At 44.4% G+C, this 14,823-nt stretch overlaps 1 protein-coding gene across 4 annotated transcripts in view; it reads left to right on the forward strand.

Moving 5' to 3' along the window:
- NPL (N-acetylneuraminate pyruvate lyase) overlaps window positions 1-14,823 on the forward strand; it is a 98,388-nt gene that overhangs the window by 62,693 nt on the left and 20,872 nt on the right. For 2 of the 4 annotated variants that reach the window (XM_055582885.1, XM_055582884.1), the window contains 5 exons: window positions 1,662-1,745; window positions 7,925-7,998; window positions 9,199-9,276; window positions 9,395-9,482; window positions 13,180-13,237. In XM_055582885.1, coding sequence (XP_055438860.1) covers window positions 1,678-1,745; window positions 7,925-7,998; window positions 9,199-9,276; window positions 9,395-9,482; window positions 13,180-13,237 — 366 coding nt within the window. In that variant the 5' untranslated portion in view covers window positions 1,662-1,677. Of the gene's footprint in view, window positions 1-24; window positions 45-1,661; window positions 1,746-7,924; window positions 7,999-9,198; window positions 9,277-9,394; window positions 9,483-13,179; window positions 13,238-14,823 lie in introns of those variants that run through there. The other 2 variants (XM_055582887.1, XM_055582888.1) reach the window with 2 other exon arrangements.

A 14,823-nucleotide genomic window follows, 5' to 3' on the forward strand; every position in this document is an offset into this window, starting at 1 on the left:
TTCTCTAGTTGTGGTGAGCAAGGGGAAGCTACTCTTCCTTGCAGGTATGCAATCTTCTCATTGCAGTGGCTTCTCTTGTTGCAAAGCAAAGGCTCTAGTTGTAGCTTTTGGGCTCTAGAGCACAGGCTCAGTGGATGTACACAGGCTTAGTTGTTTTGCAGCACGTGGAATCTTCGTGGACCAGGGATCGAACCTATGTCCCCTGTGTTGGCAGGTGGATTCTTACCCGTTGCACCACCAGGGAGTCTGGCATTGGGTTTTTAAAAGTGGCCTCAGAACTATAATATACTCTCTCTTGTTAATTATAGACATCACTAACTTTTCACCAAGCCAAACATCTTTCGTAAAATTGCCACCAAATACTGTCTGATTATGTTTTATTTTCTTCTTCAATTGTTAGACTTTGCATGTGTGGCTTCAAATTTTCATGTCCTCCAGCTCAAAAATTAATAGTGCTTCTATAACTAGTTAAATGGCAGAGGTGGGAGATGAAGCAGGTAGCCTCCTGTGGAATCTAGGCTTTTAACCAGGATGCTTCATGCCTCTCATTGCCTGTTTTGGGCAACTTCTTAGCTTTTTTATGCTGGTTATGAGCAGGTACATTCTCTGCCAGGTGGTGAGGGATCCTTTTACCCCAAATGAGTGTTTGCTAGGTTCATTGTCTCAGCAGAGATCTTTGTGGGAGTCATCATCCAGCTACAATCTGGATACCTCATTCAATCACTCACATAGAAAGAAGAAAGTGAAGTCACTCAGTTGTGTCTGATTCTTTGCGACCCCATGGACTGTAGCCTACCAGGCTCCTCCATCCATGGGATTTTCCAGGCAAGAATACTGGAGTGGGTTGCCACTGCCTTCTCCAGGGGATCTTCCTGACCCAGGGATTGAACCTGGGTCTCCTGCACTGCAGGCAGACTCTTTACCATCTGAACCACCAGGGAAGCCCAATCACTCACATATCCATCACTTTTTAATTGAACACAAGGTGTCCAACAGAACACTCAGTTCAGGGAAGGCAAAGACAAATGAAATCTATTTCCTGTGCTGGGGGAGCTTGGTCTGGTGGGGAAGAGGTGAATGTAGTATTTGTGATGTGATTTCCTAAAGCCAGGGAAACAGGGAAAAACTGATTAAAACTAGAATATGAAAGGATAGTTAGGTAAATCTAAAGATAATTATGTAGCTCACACTGAAGCCTTTTAAGGCTTAAATACTGGTCTAAGGGGAGATTCTTGTTCAACCATATGAAGTTAGGAAAAGACATAAGACTGTCTGTCCCTTTTCTTCTGACCATATTTCAACTTGAGTAATGTCTTTGACTTTGCTGAATTTGGTTCATATTCTTCCTTCTGCTGTTTTTCATCCCTGCTCTCTGAGGTTTCAAACTGCCTTGGTCATCTGTATAGATAAGCCAGGAGTCCTTTCCAACGGTATTGTCCTAGAACATTACTCTCTTGTCTCCCTGTCTCCTGTCTGTAAAATATAGTTTCCTCCTTTAGAGTGTAAAGCTCTCACATTTTACATTCCTCTTGTTTGCTCTGTGTTTGTACACTTGTAAGCATTTTTCACAGTTCTAAACTGTGTAGGAATGGACTTTGCCCCAGAGTTTTATCATTAATTGACATTTCTTGAAGACAGGAAGGACATTATATGTTTTCCAGACATTTAAGCAACTCGATGGCCTCCCCAAAGAAGAAGCTCCAAGGTCTTGTTGCTGCGACCATCACGCCGATGACTGAGCATGGGTAACTATGGTTTGGGACTAAAGGGATCTCCCTCCACCATAATGATCAAAAGGTCTCCATAGTAGCGGTGGCTTGCACTCTGCAGCTTCCACCCCTACAGCGTCTCTGACCCCAGGTCAGAGAAGAGGTCTCTGTATCACAGGCAGTGCAGAGGGAGATGAGATAATATATGGCAGCTCACCTTCCTCCTGGTGTCTGTAGCCCCACAAAGCAAAATTCTGCTTGGATTTCATCAGAGCCCTGCCCATCCCAAATAAGACCAGTGGAGTTGGATGAGGAAAATCTCATTTTAGCAGGATTTGATATCAAGCTCTGGCCTCTAGAAGCTGGGTCTAGACTGTTCATGGACATGATGAAATGTCCTACCCTGAAGAAAGCGGGGAAGGTTTCCCCCCTTAATGCATGTTTTACAGACTCATTTCAATATTGGTTAAATGATGGGGAGCTTGCAAAAGGGAGGTAATAACAGATGATTGCTGAGAAACTGTTACCCAAGCAAGCATTTTCCAGATGAATAGTATGGTGGTACAAGCAGAGTGGTCATGTGCCCCGGGCATCCATGAGCAATATATAAATCCTCCCTGAACATTACCATTAACACAATGGGGAATTGTCTACCTTCTGGATCTGTTTTTGACATGTTAGAAGAAAAGCTTCTCCTTTCTTCCTCTATTTACTTGCAACTATACCTACATTATGGAGTTATGAGTATTAAAATGAGATAATCCATGTAATAGTGTTTAGCGTAGGGTCAGCATGTGCTTAGGTTAATTAGTTTGAATTGCTATTGTGGCATAAGGGATAAATGAAAGATGACGTATTCTATAAGCCTTTAAATAAGACATGTTTTTGGTCTTCTGTTACTGAATTTTTACAAACCTTAACCCTATCCCTTTAAAGTGGATGACATTTCTTATGACTTTTACTGTTCTTAATTCAGAGTTGGCTGTATCACAGTTTTCCTTTAGGTCACTGGAGTTCAAACATTTTAACTTCTAAGATTCTCAAAAAATCACATCTTTACTAGGTCTAAGTAAAATTCTTGCTGAGATGGCATGGTTTTAATAGCACTTTTTTTTTTTCCTGTTGCCTCTCCATTTCCACAAGCGCTAAGAAAGACTGAAGTCAGCTCTTTCTCAATGTGTCAGCTACTTGTTGGGCAGATAAAACAGCAGTCATGTGATTGCATGAGCAGACAGGACTTAACTTCCTGTTATGGAGTAAGATCCTGTTTGCAAGCTCAGAACACTGTATCTGGTTGGTGCTACTTTAACCTTTTTAATCAGATCCCTCTTAGCCTAGAAGTGGCTTGCTTCAAAGTCCTGCTTGTTCATCTGGAACCCTCTGAGTATCTGTGTTTTTGCTCTATCCTGCTGTTTTCCTGGGACACCAGGACCCACACATATTAGAGATAACTAAAATGACTCTGCTTTTCTGGATCCTTCTGTTTCCCAAATACTTCTAGCCCTGTTGCCTCCATTCACTATTTCCTCTTTTTTCATGAATTATTTTCTCTTCTATGACCCTCACTTTCCTGAAGTGTGAAATAAAAATGTGTTTTTATAAGGGCCTTGTAAGAATTTAAATTAAATCAAAATGTGTGTAAGTACATGGTACATAGTAGGCATGAAAGTTTTGTCAGTTCCCTTTTCTCTCCATCTTTCTGCTCCATCTAAACATTCCTATAGCTATGAAGCAGGTTTGGAGCACCACCAAGAGCAGGTAGATATTAACCTACTTGCCCACAAGAGAATCTGTTTTTCTGACATATTTTCTAAGAGACAGGACAGAAAGAAGAGCTACACAGAATCTAACACCTAGAAATTCTGCCCGGTGACCTACCAAGATAGGAGTTTTCCTAACCTGGCTCTTAGAGTAAACCATGTCCTCCATAATTCAGAATGGCTGAAGATTCTTTTTTCTTCATAATTCTAGTGATTCAACTCTGGACATAAGTTGATGTCCCAAAGTGAGGAAATTGGCAGGAAAAAAACATGGTTAAATAGATTTTAGTTAGAATATCTGGGTTCCTAACCCCCAGCTCTGACACCACTAGCTATCTGATGCAGGGGAGCTCTATTCACCTTGTAAAAGTTCTCTCGTATTTTGTAAGGAGACAGAATTCAACCACATAATCTCTAAGGCCATTCAAATGCTGAGAGTCCACAGTTCTCTGGTGTTAGGTTATTAGAGATAGTGTGGTGATCTCCATTAGGAATTTCTGAGTACCTGCAACTGCAGGGCATCCTCCACACTGTAGTCTAAAGAGTTTCCTCATAAATATAATCATTTGATGGACATGAACTTGGGCAAATTCCAGGAGATGGTGAGGGACAGGGAGGCCTGGTGTGCCGCAGTCCATGAGGTCACAGAGTTGGACACGACTTGGCGAGTGAACAACAAAAACAAATTAGATTTACTGTCTAAGAATCTTTCTGAATTCCGTTTTGTCTAAGCCTTGCTGCTTGCATGGTCCATGGACCATTAGCTCCAACATCACATAGGAACTTGCTAGAAATGCAGTATCTCAGGTGCTACCTCATACCACTGAACTAGAACCTGTATTTTAGCGGTGTCCCCCAGTGATTCTTTAGCACACTGAAGTCTGGCATGAACTGGTCTGAAGGTGGAAGCCCAGAACCTGGGATGACATAGGAAGTCCTTTACAGTCTACCTTTCCTCCTACATTTCTTTTCCCCAAAACACCTCATCCCCTTTCTTCTCTGTGCCTTTACACATTTTGTATCCTCTGCCTTTTTCTACCACCATCCTCTCCTTTCCCTGCTCCATTTGAACTTGTCTATTCATCCATTAAAACCATCCCCTGGTTATTCTTCCCCAGTTTCCCTAAAAAGAGTTATAGAGTCCTTCCTCTGTGGTCTTATAGCACCCTGTGCCTACCCTTTCATATTATATCACAATTATTTGTTTATGATAATTATTATAATAGCTGTTTGTTACATGTGTGTTTCTACCAACAGATTTTTTTTTTTCTTCAATCTGGCTGTGCCAGGTCTTAATTGAAGCATGTGGGATCTAGTTCCCTGACCAGGGATCGAACCTGGATTCCCTTCATTTGGAGCCTGGAGTCTTAGCCACTGGACTAACCAGGGAAGTCACCCAACAGGCTTTGAGCTGCCTACCCTTATATATAGATATTTATTGGGTACCAGACACTGCATAGGGACTGAGCATATATCTTATTTATCTTTGAATCTTCAGCATTTCACACAGCATATGGTAAATTTAGTTAGCTGTAATTTCATGAGGAGAGAAAGCTGACATTGATTGGCTGAACACTATGTGTTAGCCTTCATGTGGGGCATTTTAACGGACATATTCCACTTAAATCTTCCTAGCAACTCAGAGCTGTTATGTCTATTTGTGCAGTTGATGAAACTGAGATCCTACAGATTAATGCCTAATTGGAAAGGAAGGTCAATCTCTACCCAGCCCAATTCGTGTCTTTTTCTACATTAGAGTGAAGGACTTTTGTTTTCCTTAGTTGTTTCAAGAAGTCACTTTTTCCACTGGGCACGTTCACAGTCATTAGAACAGAGAGTCCATTTCAGATTGGCCAAAATGTCTGGAAAAAAGTTGTGTTTTCTCCCTCGAAGGCCCTGGACTTCCTCATGAGAATTTTTACAACACGCTGTAGTAACAACAAACCTGTTACCCAGCCAGTCAAAGGGCCCGGCCCGCTGGAGATGGATTTGTGTAGACTGTTGTCTTTGTAACTGTTGCGGGAGACTGAGTGACCCAGATTTCCAGAATAGGACACTTTCCACCTCTGGCAGGGTGGGGTCGTTATAGCCCCTGCATGCTCCTCTCCCAAAGGAGTTTTTAGGTAACCGAGTAGTTATTTTGCCAAAAAGGATGAGTAGCTTCCATCTGATTTTGAAAGCTGAAGTATACACGGAATAGTGTTAGAGTGAAAGTGTTAGTCACTCTGTCATGTTTGACTCTTCGCGACCCCATGGACTGTAGCCCACCAGGCTCCTGTGTTCATGGGATTCTCCAGGCAAGAATACTGGAGTGGGTTGCCATTCCCTTCTCCAAGGGATCTTCTGGACCCAAGGATCGAACCTGGGTATCCTGCATTGAAGGCAGATCTTTACCATCTGAGCCACCAGGGAAGCCCAGGAAAACATTAGATTAAACCAAAAGAAAGCATATTAAAGTGAGTACAGTACCTACCAGGCCTCAGTCACCTGGAACTCTAGAGGTTCCTCCTTGGTGAAAAGGCCAAGCCTGCTCTCGGTGTGTGAGTATGTGGCCAGGGTGGAACTGGGGAGATGTTGAGACTTCAGTGAAAGTCTGCAGGAGCCACTATGTCTGAATCCGTGACGCCAGCATAAACTATTGTCCAGAGACTTTATTTCCGGTTTCCAGTCCGTGATTGGAAAGTCCCTGGGACCTGCCAGAGGTGTCTCCTGGTTGCTTGCATGAGTAGGTGGACATCATCGGTCAAAACCAGAGCCACACAGACAAAGCCCCTGCTGATGGTTCCTGCATCTCAGGGCTTGTTCCAGGTGGGGAAGAGCCAACGGAAGCAGCAAGGGGCGAGTGTGTTGTAAAGGTGTGGTTCCGAGTGGTCACAAATGTCTGAAGCAGAGAGACTTCGAGAAGTTGAGCAGGTCAAGCTGACCTAAACGAGGGTCCTGAGATGAATTGTTTAGGCAGCCCACTCCCCCATCTTAGAGTCTTGCTCAGTGGGACTGAGAGGCCAGGATTTGACATTTGAGCAAGTGGGCAGGGAGGGGCAGTGTTAACGATGCTGGGACATGAGGCATTATGGAAAGCTCCTGCTCCCCTTGTGGGCCTTTCAACTACACTAAAGCGGGCCTTTGCCCATGTGGCACCTTGGACTGGTTGCCTCTTGCATATTGTGGGCAGCGGTTGCCTAGGCATTCTTTGTTTTCATCTCTGTTGTTCTGTTTCCTTTGACAAATACCCTTTGATGTCTATGTTTTCTATATGCCTCAGATATTTTGGTTTCTTTTTGTTTTTTTTAAGGAATAATAAGACGAAAAGAATGTTAATAAGGTTAAAATTAAATTAGTATTCTCTGGCCCCACTGACAAAAATGCAAAAGTGCTAGCCAACTCATATCAATACTTAGTTTTCTTGTCAACCATGCATTCTGCAACATTTAACACACCCTTGCCCCACTGTTTTCCTTTGTTTTCATTCTCCATCCTCGCCACCTATATTTTGATTGAGAACAGGCCACTTTATCTGATCTGTCAGTTTCTAGATTTTCAAACTCATTATGATTTTAAGGAAAAGAGCCTTATTGCCTGAAGTATCAGATCTTTACAAGGTCAGTACTTTTCAAACTGAAAAGCGCATCCAGATCATCTGCAGATCTTGTTACAGTGCAGATTCTGACCAGGAGAACTGTGTGTGGCCTGGGACTCATCATTTCCAGCCAATATCCCCAGATACTGATACCGCTGTCCTGCAAATGACACTTTGAAAGACAAACTGATGGCAAAGTTCCTTTCCAACTGTTACTCCCCTTCAGTTTAACACATATAAATGGCTTTACACCTTCCTCTGTTGTCTTAAATATTAAGTGCGAAAATTCTTCAATTACTAAGATTGGATTTTCTTACTTCCTAAGAAATGATTGCTTCTGGCCACACGGAAAATGTTAAGTTCTCATTTAACCACACCCCAGCCCATCACTCTTCCCCAAAAGGGCCAAAGATAATTAAGTAATTATTTTTTAAATATTACTTGTGACGAAGTTTAAATGTAAAACCTTTGTGGATAGCTAATAAGGTTTTGCTCACATAATTGAGGCACGTGTGGCTGAGTAGAGAAGAAAAAAACCCAGGCATAATTCAGAGCAGGGTAAGAATTTCAGTGTGGTTGGGTGGATTTGAATAACGATTAACGAGACAGAGCAGTGGCTCAGCTGTTAAGAATCTGCCTGCCAATGCAGGAGATGCAGTTTGGATCCTTGCATCAGGAAAACCCCCTGGAGGAGGAAATGGCAACCCACTCCAGTATTCTTGCCTGGGAAATTCCATGAACAGAGGAGCCTGACGGGATACAGTCCATGGGGTCGCAAAAAGAGTCGGGCTCCACTTAGCAACTAAACAATAACATGGATTGAATAATCTAGAAAAGAATAAATGCACATTCTTTTCCGATTTTTTTGTGTTTTTCAGAGAAATCAACTTTTCAGTCATTGGTCGGTATGTGGACTATCTTGTAGAAGAACAGGGAGTGAAGAATGTCTTTGGTAAGTCATCTTTAGGGATTTCTCTACATATCTTGAGCTCAGTCCTTGGAAAGCAGATTACTAGCCTGGAGGTCACAGTGTTATTGTGTTATAGGTTATGGTTGAGCCTGGCTAAGCAGTGTAAGATTTGTGAATTTTTAGGTTCATCAATTTTAGGCCTAAAAGATGATCAGGAGATTATCTAATTTGGTAGTGTGCTTGAAATCGGCCAGGAACTGGGACCCTTTACCAGAGCATTTGCACCTAGAGCAACAGACTATAAAGAGACTGCTGCTGCTGCTGCTAAGTCGCTTCAGTCGTGTCCGACTCTGTGCAACCCCATGGACTGCAGCCTACCAGGCTTCTCCGTCCATGGGATTCTCCAGGCAAGAACACTGGAGTGGGTTGCCATTTCCTTCTCCAATGCATGAAAGTGGAACGTGAAAGTGAAGTCGCTCAGTCGTATCCGACTCTTAGCGACCCCATGGACTGCAGCCTACCAGGCTCCCCCATCCATGGGATTTTCCAGGCAAGAGTACTGGAGTGGGGTGCCATTGCCTTCTCCCATAAAGAGACTATAAGGGACTAAAAATCGCTATGCACATGTGCAACGGGGGCAAATGATGAGCAATAAGATACAAAAAGGCCACGAGCCAGCGGCCACTTTTGAGGTGCTGGGAGCAAAAGCAGGGTGTTGTACACGATCCCCGCACATAGCACACCGAGGGAGTGGGCAGACCACCTATGCCTCCTGCCCAACCCACGGACCCGCCCTCTTGTGACCCCCTTTAAGGACCGGCTTGCCACTCTGAGGAGCGAGCAAGGGTGCCTGTTTCTGCTTCTCCCTCCCTCCGGCTGCATCAAGAGCGGCCATAAAGCCTTGCCTGAAATTCTCATCTGGCCTCTTACCAATTTCCATTGATTAAAGAGTCCAAGGACCCAGGTCTATAGACAGAGGTCGTTTTAGATCTGCAGTCCCCACCATTGTCTTCATCAGTAAACGCCACTTAGGACCACTGGGACATCCCAGTACTGGGTGGTATTGGTTTTCCTGCCATTCATTAAACCCAAATAGAGAACTTGCCTGGTGTGTTCGGAGACTTGCCTGAAACCTGAGCAGTCATCTCTGTCTCCATTTAAAATACTTACTCTCTATTCCTGAAAACAAGGACAGATTTGTAATTACAAGTCATGCCTAACCTTCCTGGTCCTTTTGATAAGATGAAGATGAACAAAAGACTGGGTCTGAAGTGAAGAATGGAAACATGGCATCACACCACCGGCTCCAGACTCTCCTCGGTGTGTCTCCGTGTCCCTTCCTCTTGAGCAGGGGTTTCTGCCCCTGCGCTGCCAGCGTTGGTGCCGGAGGAATGACAGGTATCAGCTGGTCCCCTGACCGACTCTCTGTTTGGAACAGTGAACGGCACGACGGGAGAAGGCCTGTCCCTGAGCATCTCGGAGCGCTGCCGGGTCGCGGAGGAGTGGGTGACAAAGGGGAGGAACAAGTGAGTGGTTCCATCGAGATAAACACCCTTATCTGCCAGGGCGGCAGAGACCACAGCTCTATCTCAGATGACAGAGCATTCCTGCCTTCTGGCCACAAGTCTGGCCCAAAGTCAGCTTGTGGAGAGAGGAGCGCCCTTCATTTCCATGTGGAAGGGCAGCAAGACACTCCCGGCTCTCAGAGATCCCATCGGGTAACCAGAAACTGCCTCTGGTCTGTTCACCAGGCCAGTCCCTTGCTGGGGGTGGGTTCCCTGTCCTTGGATGAGGGGCCGAGGGCCCTGGTGGTTGGCTGCTGGCCCTTCTGCTGAGCTGCTCAGCATCCTTCCCGTCTCAGGGTGGGTCCTGCTGCTTCCATCACATCTTGTCTCTGCAACATGACTCTGCGTGCTGTCTGTGGTGCTTCCTCTCATAGTCTTAGGGAGCTTTCTGTGTCCTCTAAACTTCAATGCAATGATGGATTTTTGTCATAACACTCAGTCGTGCCCAGTGAAACCAATAGAACTGCATCGATTCAATAGGCGCAATGAACCAAGTTTGATTCGTTGTCTGTTACTTTGTGTGTTATGCGCTGTGCTGGCACTGGGGGTATAAAACAGGCTCTCTGCCCTCAGGTTGCTTACCATCCAGTGGAGATGTCAGACCATGAGAACTAACACTGATCCTTCTGATAAATAGTGTAAAGAGGGATCAGAGGAGGGAGTGATTGATGATGCCTTAGATTGGAGGTAAGTCTCCAATCCTTAAATGGCTTTAGAGCACCTTGCATGTGCGCTAAGTCGCTTCGGTTGTGTCCGACTCTGCAACTCTATGGACCATGGCCCGCCAGGCTCCTCTGTCCGTGGGATTCTCCAGGCAAGAATACTGAAGTGGGTTGCTGTGCCCTCCTCCAGGGGATATTCCTGACCCAGGGGTCAAACCCAAGTCTCTTATATCTCCTGGATTGGCAGGCGGGTTCTTTAACACTAGCGCCACCTGAGAAGCCCTTGGAGCACTTTGGGCACTCTGAAATTGTACGCCAAATTTGAATGTCCACATAGGCATTTTCTGTCAGTTTTCAGCTAATTTTCAGTCCGATCCTGGGCCCCAAACAATTAAAGACCGTGGGTGGAGTGAGAAAACAGGAAGGCTAAGGGTAAACATTAAGAAAAGCACCAGAGGGAATTCCCTAGTGTTCCAGCAGTTCAGGAAGCTGTGCTTCTATTGCCAGGGGTGCAGCTTCGATCCCTGGTCAGGGAACTAAGATCCCATGTGCCTCCCAGCATGGTCAGAAAAGCAAGGCACCAGAAATGGGGGGATAGTCAAGTGGGCCCAGACAGAAAACACTCAGAAGGGTTGGAGGGAGATTAGGAGAGAGTCCTGTCACTGCAGGAAGCAAGGTCTTGTAGAGCGTCCAGAGAACATGGGAATTAAGAGCAGGGCTTGAAGGCCAGACTGCCTGAGTCGGCTGCTGGCTCTGCCTCTCGGTAGGTCTGTGAGCTCAGGCTGGTCTTAAATGCCCTGTGCTCTATCAGCCTGGAATGTTAATAGTACCCATCCTATAAGGTGGTGGTAAGGGTCCAAGAAGTGCCTGACACAGTGCTAAGGATTATATAAGAATTCACTGTAATTATTTGTCGTGGGTGCTGTGTCCATTATAACATTTGTTATAATAACTGTTAGATGCTGTGAGAGTCGGCAGAATGGAGGATTGAGAAGGCAGGAAATAACCAGTGACCTCAGAGAGAGCAGAGCCCATCCGGTTATTGTCACAGAAGCAGCTGCAGAGGGGGTAGAATGCAGCAGACACCTGGAAGGGGGACCAGTAAGGGTAGTTTATTCTCACACTCAGAAAAACCTTTGCAGGTGGGGACTTCCCTGGTGGTCCAGTGGCTAAGACTCTGAACTCCCAATGCAGGGGCCCAGGTTCCATCCCCAGTCTGGAAACTAGATTGCACAGACTGCGACTAAGACCCAGCACAGAGAAATAAATTTTAAAAATACTTATTTTTAAAAATGTGCTGGGATGAAGGGAAGAAGAAAGGGTATAATGGATTAGAGAGGAGGAACCAAGAATAAAAAAAGGGTAGTTTATTTCTCTCAGAGTAGGAAAGTCTTAAACATATTTCCATGCTGAAAGGACAGTGCCATTGGAGAAGAGATAGAGTGGAGAACCGACACCTTTGATGGAAGATCTCGGCAGGGCTTGAAATAAAACCAAATGTAGGTAGAGTAGCTCTAGGAGACAGGTAAGAAGCTGGGAGGAACACACAAAAGGGGACACAGCTAAGCACAGAGGTGAGGAGGAGGGAAAGGGAGTCTGTGCAGACTGCCTTTATCTTTGGTGCCTTGGAAGTGAGGACCAAGGACACCTGCCAAGAAAAAGGGGTTGTGGGGTAGAATTTAGAGCTTGAGGTGAAAAGTCAAGACTTGGAGCAGCCTCTGCAGGGACTTAGAAAACGAAGTAAGTCATGGCGGCTAGAACACTTTGGGGAGTCTTTTCCTCCTGAATTGAGAAACTGCAAGTTTGTACTAAAGCCACAGAGTCAGCAGCCTGGTGGAGAGAAGGAAATGCATGATTGTTTTACCCTAAGCCAGGAGATGGGGTAGTAAAAGGTTTAAGGGAGTCATGCGGTAAAGCTGCTGGTGAGGGTAAAAAGCCAGCCACCTTTTCTCCTTTCAGAAATCTTCTGTTATCCTTTACAAATGCAGACCTGATCACAGGACTTCCCAGTGAGATCCCGTTTTACCTAAGACAGCACAAGTCAAGGATGACGGGAGGGCTCAGTGCTCAGGCCTCAATGGGAATGACATGTCTCCATCCCGTGAGAGTGGCACGTGTGTCATTCAGAGTCCCTGAAAGACTCACCAGCGTGACTGAATTACAGCTGAGTCTTACTGATCCTACCCACAGAGGACCAGTCTAAGTGTAGCTTCTTCCCCAGGGACCCTGTGGCACACATCCAAAGATGAACACTTGGGTCTCAGAGAAAACCTTTTTCATGGCCAAATCCTGAGGACTTTCAAGATAGGAAAAAACTTTTCACAGCGAGTTCGTTTCTTATAGGACTGATTCCTGGATGTTTGCCTTAAGGAACCTCTTTATTTTTATCTCCAACCCAAAATATCTCAGTTTTACACCTATCTGCATGTATACCGTCACCATCAAATGCAGAATCTCTAACAAGGCATAGTCAAAACAAGTCCTCAAGTGTTGATTAATCTGTTACTACTTTCAAAATTCTATTGCTTCAGTTCAGTTCAGTTGCTCAGTCGTGTCTGACTCTTTGTGGCCCCATGGACTGCAGCACGCCAGGCCTCCCTGTCCATCACCAACTTCCGTAGTTTACTTAAACTCATGTCCATTGAGTCAGTGATGCTATCCAACCATCTCATCTTCTGTCGTCCCCTTCTCCTCCCGCCTTGAATCTTTCCCAGCATCAGGGTCTTTTCAAATGAGTCAGCTCTTCACATCAGGTGGCCGAAGTATTGGAGTTTTAGCTTCAACATCAGTCTATTGCTTGGTTGGATCTTCAGTTGTATTCCCTGGACTTTTTAAAAAATCCCTGATCAGGTTAATTTTAAGTAGACCACAGTAGAATTCACTAGTCTTAGGAGTGAGATTAGCCAGATATTAGCTAACTGGTAAACCAGCACAAACCAGAATAGCACAGCCCTTTGTAAACTTCAAGTGATGCAACAGAGTTTTCTCTTTTGCAGGTTGGATCAGATAGTAATTCATGTGGGAGCCTTGAGCTTGAAGGAGTCACAAGAACTGGTATGTATGTGGGTCCATCTGGGAGAGACCAGTTGAGGGACCTCCATCTTTATGCTGGAGTTAAAGTCAGTATCACTTTTGCTAAATATTGGATGCTATGCTGGTGCATGTAAGGTCTAGGACCTCAGGGAAGCCAACACGGAGCTATGAAGAGAGCAGCGCAGGTGATAACTGCTGTAGGAGAGCGTCAAATAGGAGACAGAGGCACCTGTTCTATTGGGCAAAGTAAGCATGGGTATGGAGCTATCTGGCTTGCAGGTAAGGAACTTAACTTGAGCCAACCTCAGTTTTCTCTGGGAAGTAAAAGGCAAGACCATCTGCTGGGCCTAAAGGAGATGGAGTGAGTGTTCAGACATGAGAAGTGGTAAAAACTGAGAATGCATGCCTGGAGAATGGAAGAGAAAGTTTAGACAGAAGAAGCTTGCCCCCACCTGTGTTTATAGCAGCACTGTTCATGAGGTCGAAGCAACCTAGATGCCCATGGATGGATGAATGGATAAAGAAAAGGTGGTATATAGTATATACATACAATGGAATATTACTCAATATTGAAGCAAATCCATCTTGTCACATGCTGCAGTATGGGTGAACCTCCTTGAGGACATTGTGCTAAGTGAAGTACCCAGTCACTAAAGGACAAATACTATATTATTCCTCTTACGTTATGAGGTACCCAAAGTAGTCAAATCCACGTAAACAGAAATTAGAATGGTGGTTACTGGGGACTAGTGGGAGGGGGAAAGAAGAGTCATTTAATGGGAATAGAGTTTGTTGTCTGAGAAAAAGCAGCAGGCTATAAAACAAAGAAATACATTTATTTGAGATCTTGTTTTAAATAGAAGTATAGTTGATTTACAGTGTTGTGGTAGTTTCTGGTATACAGCAAAGTGATGCAGTTTTATATATACACACATACAGAGGTACACACACACGCACATACACACACATCTAGATGAAGCAGTTATTACCTTCAGAATTCTATCGTTTGGTTGAACCTTAAATTTTATTCCCTGGGCATTTACTTAAATCCCTGATTGGATTAATTTCAAATAGACCTTGGTAGAACTTAGTAGTCTTGAGATTGAGGTTCCTTAGGTATTAGCTGACTGTCAAACTACAGCCATGCAGCCTGTCTGCATCACTATAAACGTCGAGTGATGCAGCTGTGTTTTCTCTTTTGCAAATTGGATCAGATGTGTATATAAATATAAAGAATATCTATTCAGATTCTTTTTCAGTATAGATTATTACAAGATACTGATTGTTACAAGTCCCCTGTGCCACACAGTAGTCCTTGTTGTTTATCTATTTTGTGGGAAGTAGTATGTATCTGTTAGCCCAGCATGGATGGACCTAGAGAATATCATACTAAGTGAAGTACTTCAAATTTATATGTGGAATCTAAAAAAAATGATACCCAAATGAACTTATTTACAAAACAGGAACAAACTCACAGACAATAGAAAACAAATTCATGGTTATTTGGGGTCTTAGAATTACAAATCAGGGAGCACAGATTCCAGCAGCCACCAGAACAGTGCCCCTCTGGGAACCAAAAGGCAGGAGTTTTTAAAGGAAAACAGAGA

The sequence above is a fragment of the Bubalus kerabau genome, chromosome 5, assembly GCF_029407905.1.
Source record: "Bubalus kerabau isolate K-KA32 ecotype Philippines breed swamp buffalo chromosome 5, PCC_UOA_SB_1v2, whole genome shotgun sequence".
In the NCBI taxonomy this organism is placed as follows: Eukaryota; Metazoa; Chordata; class Mammalia; order Artiodactyla; family Bovidae; genus Bubalus; species Bubalus kerabau.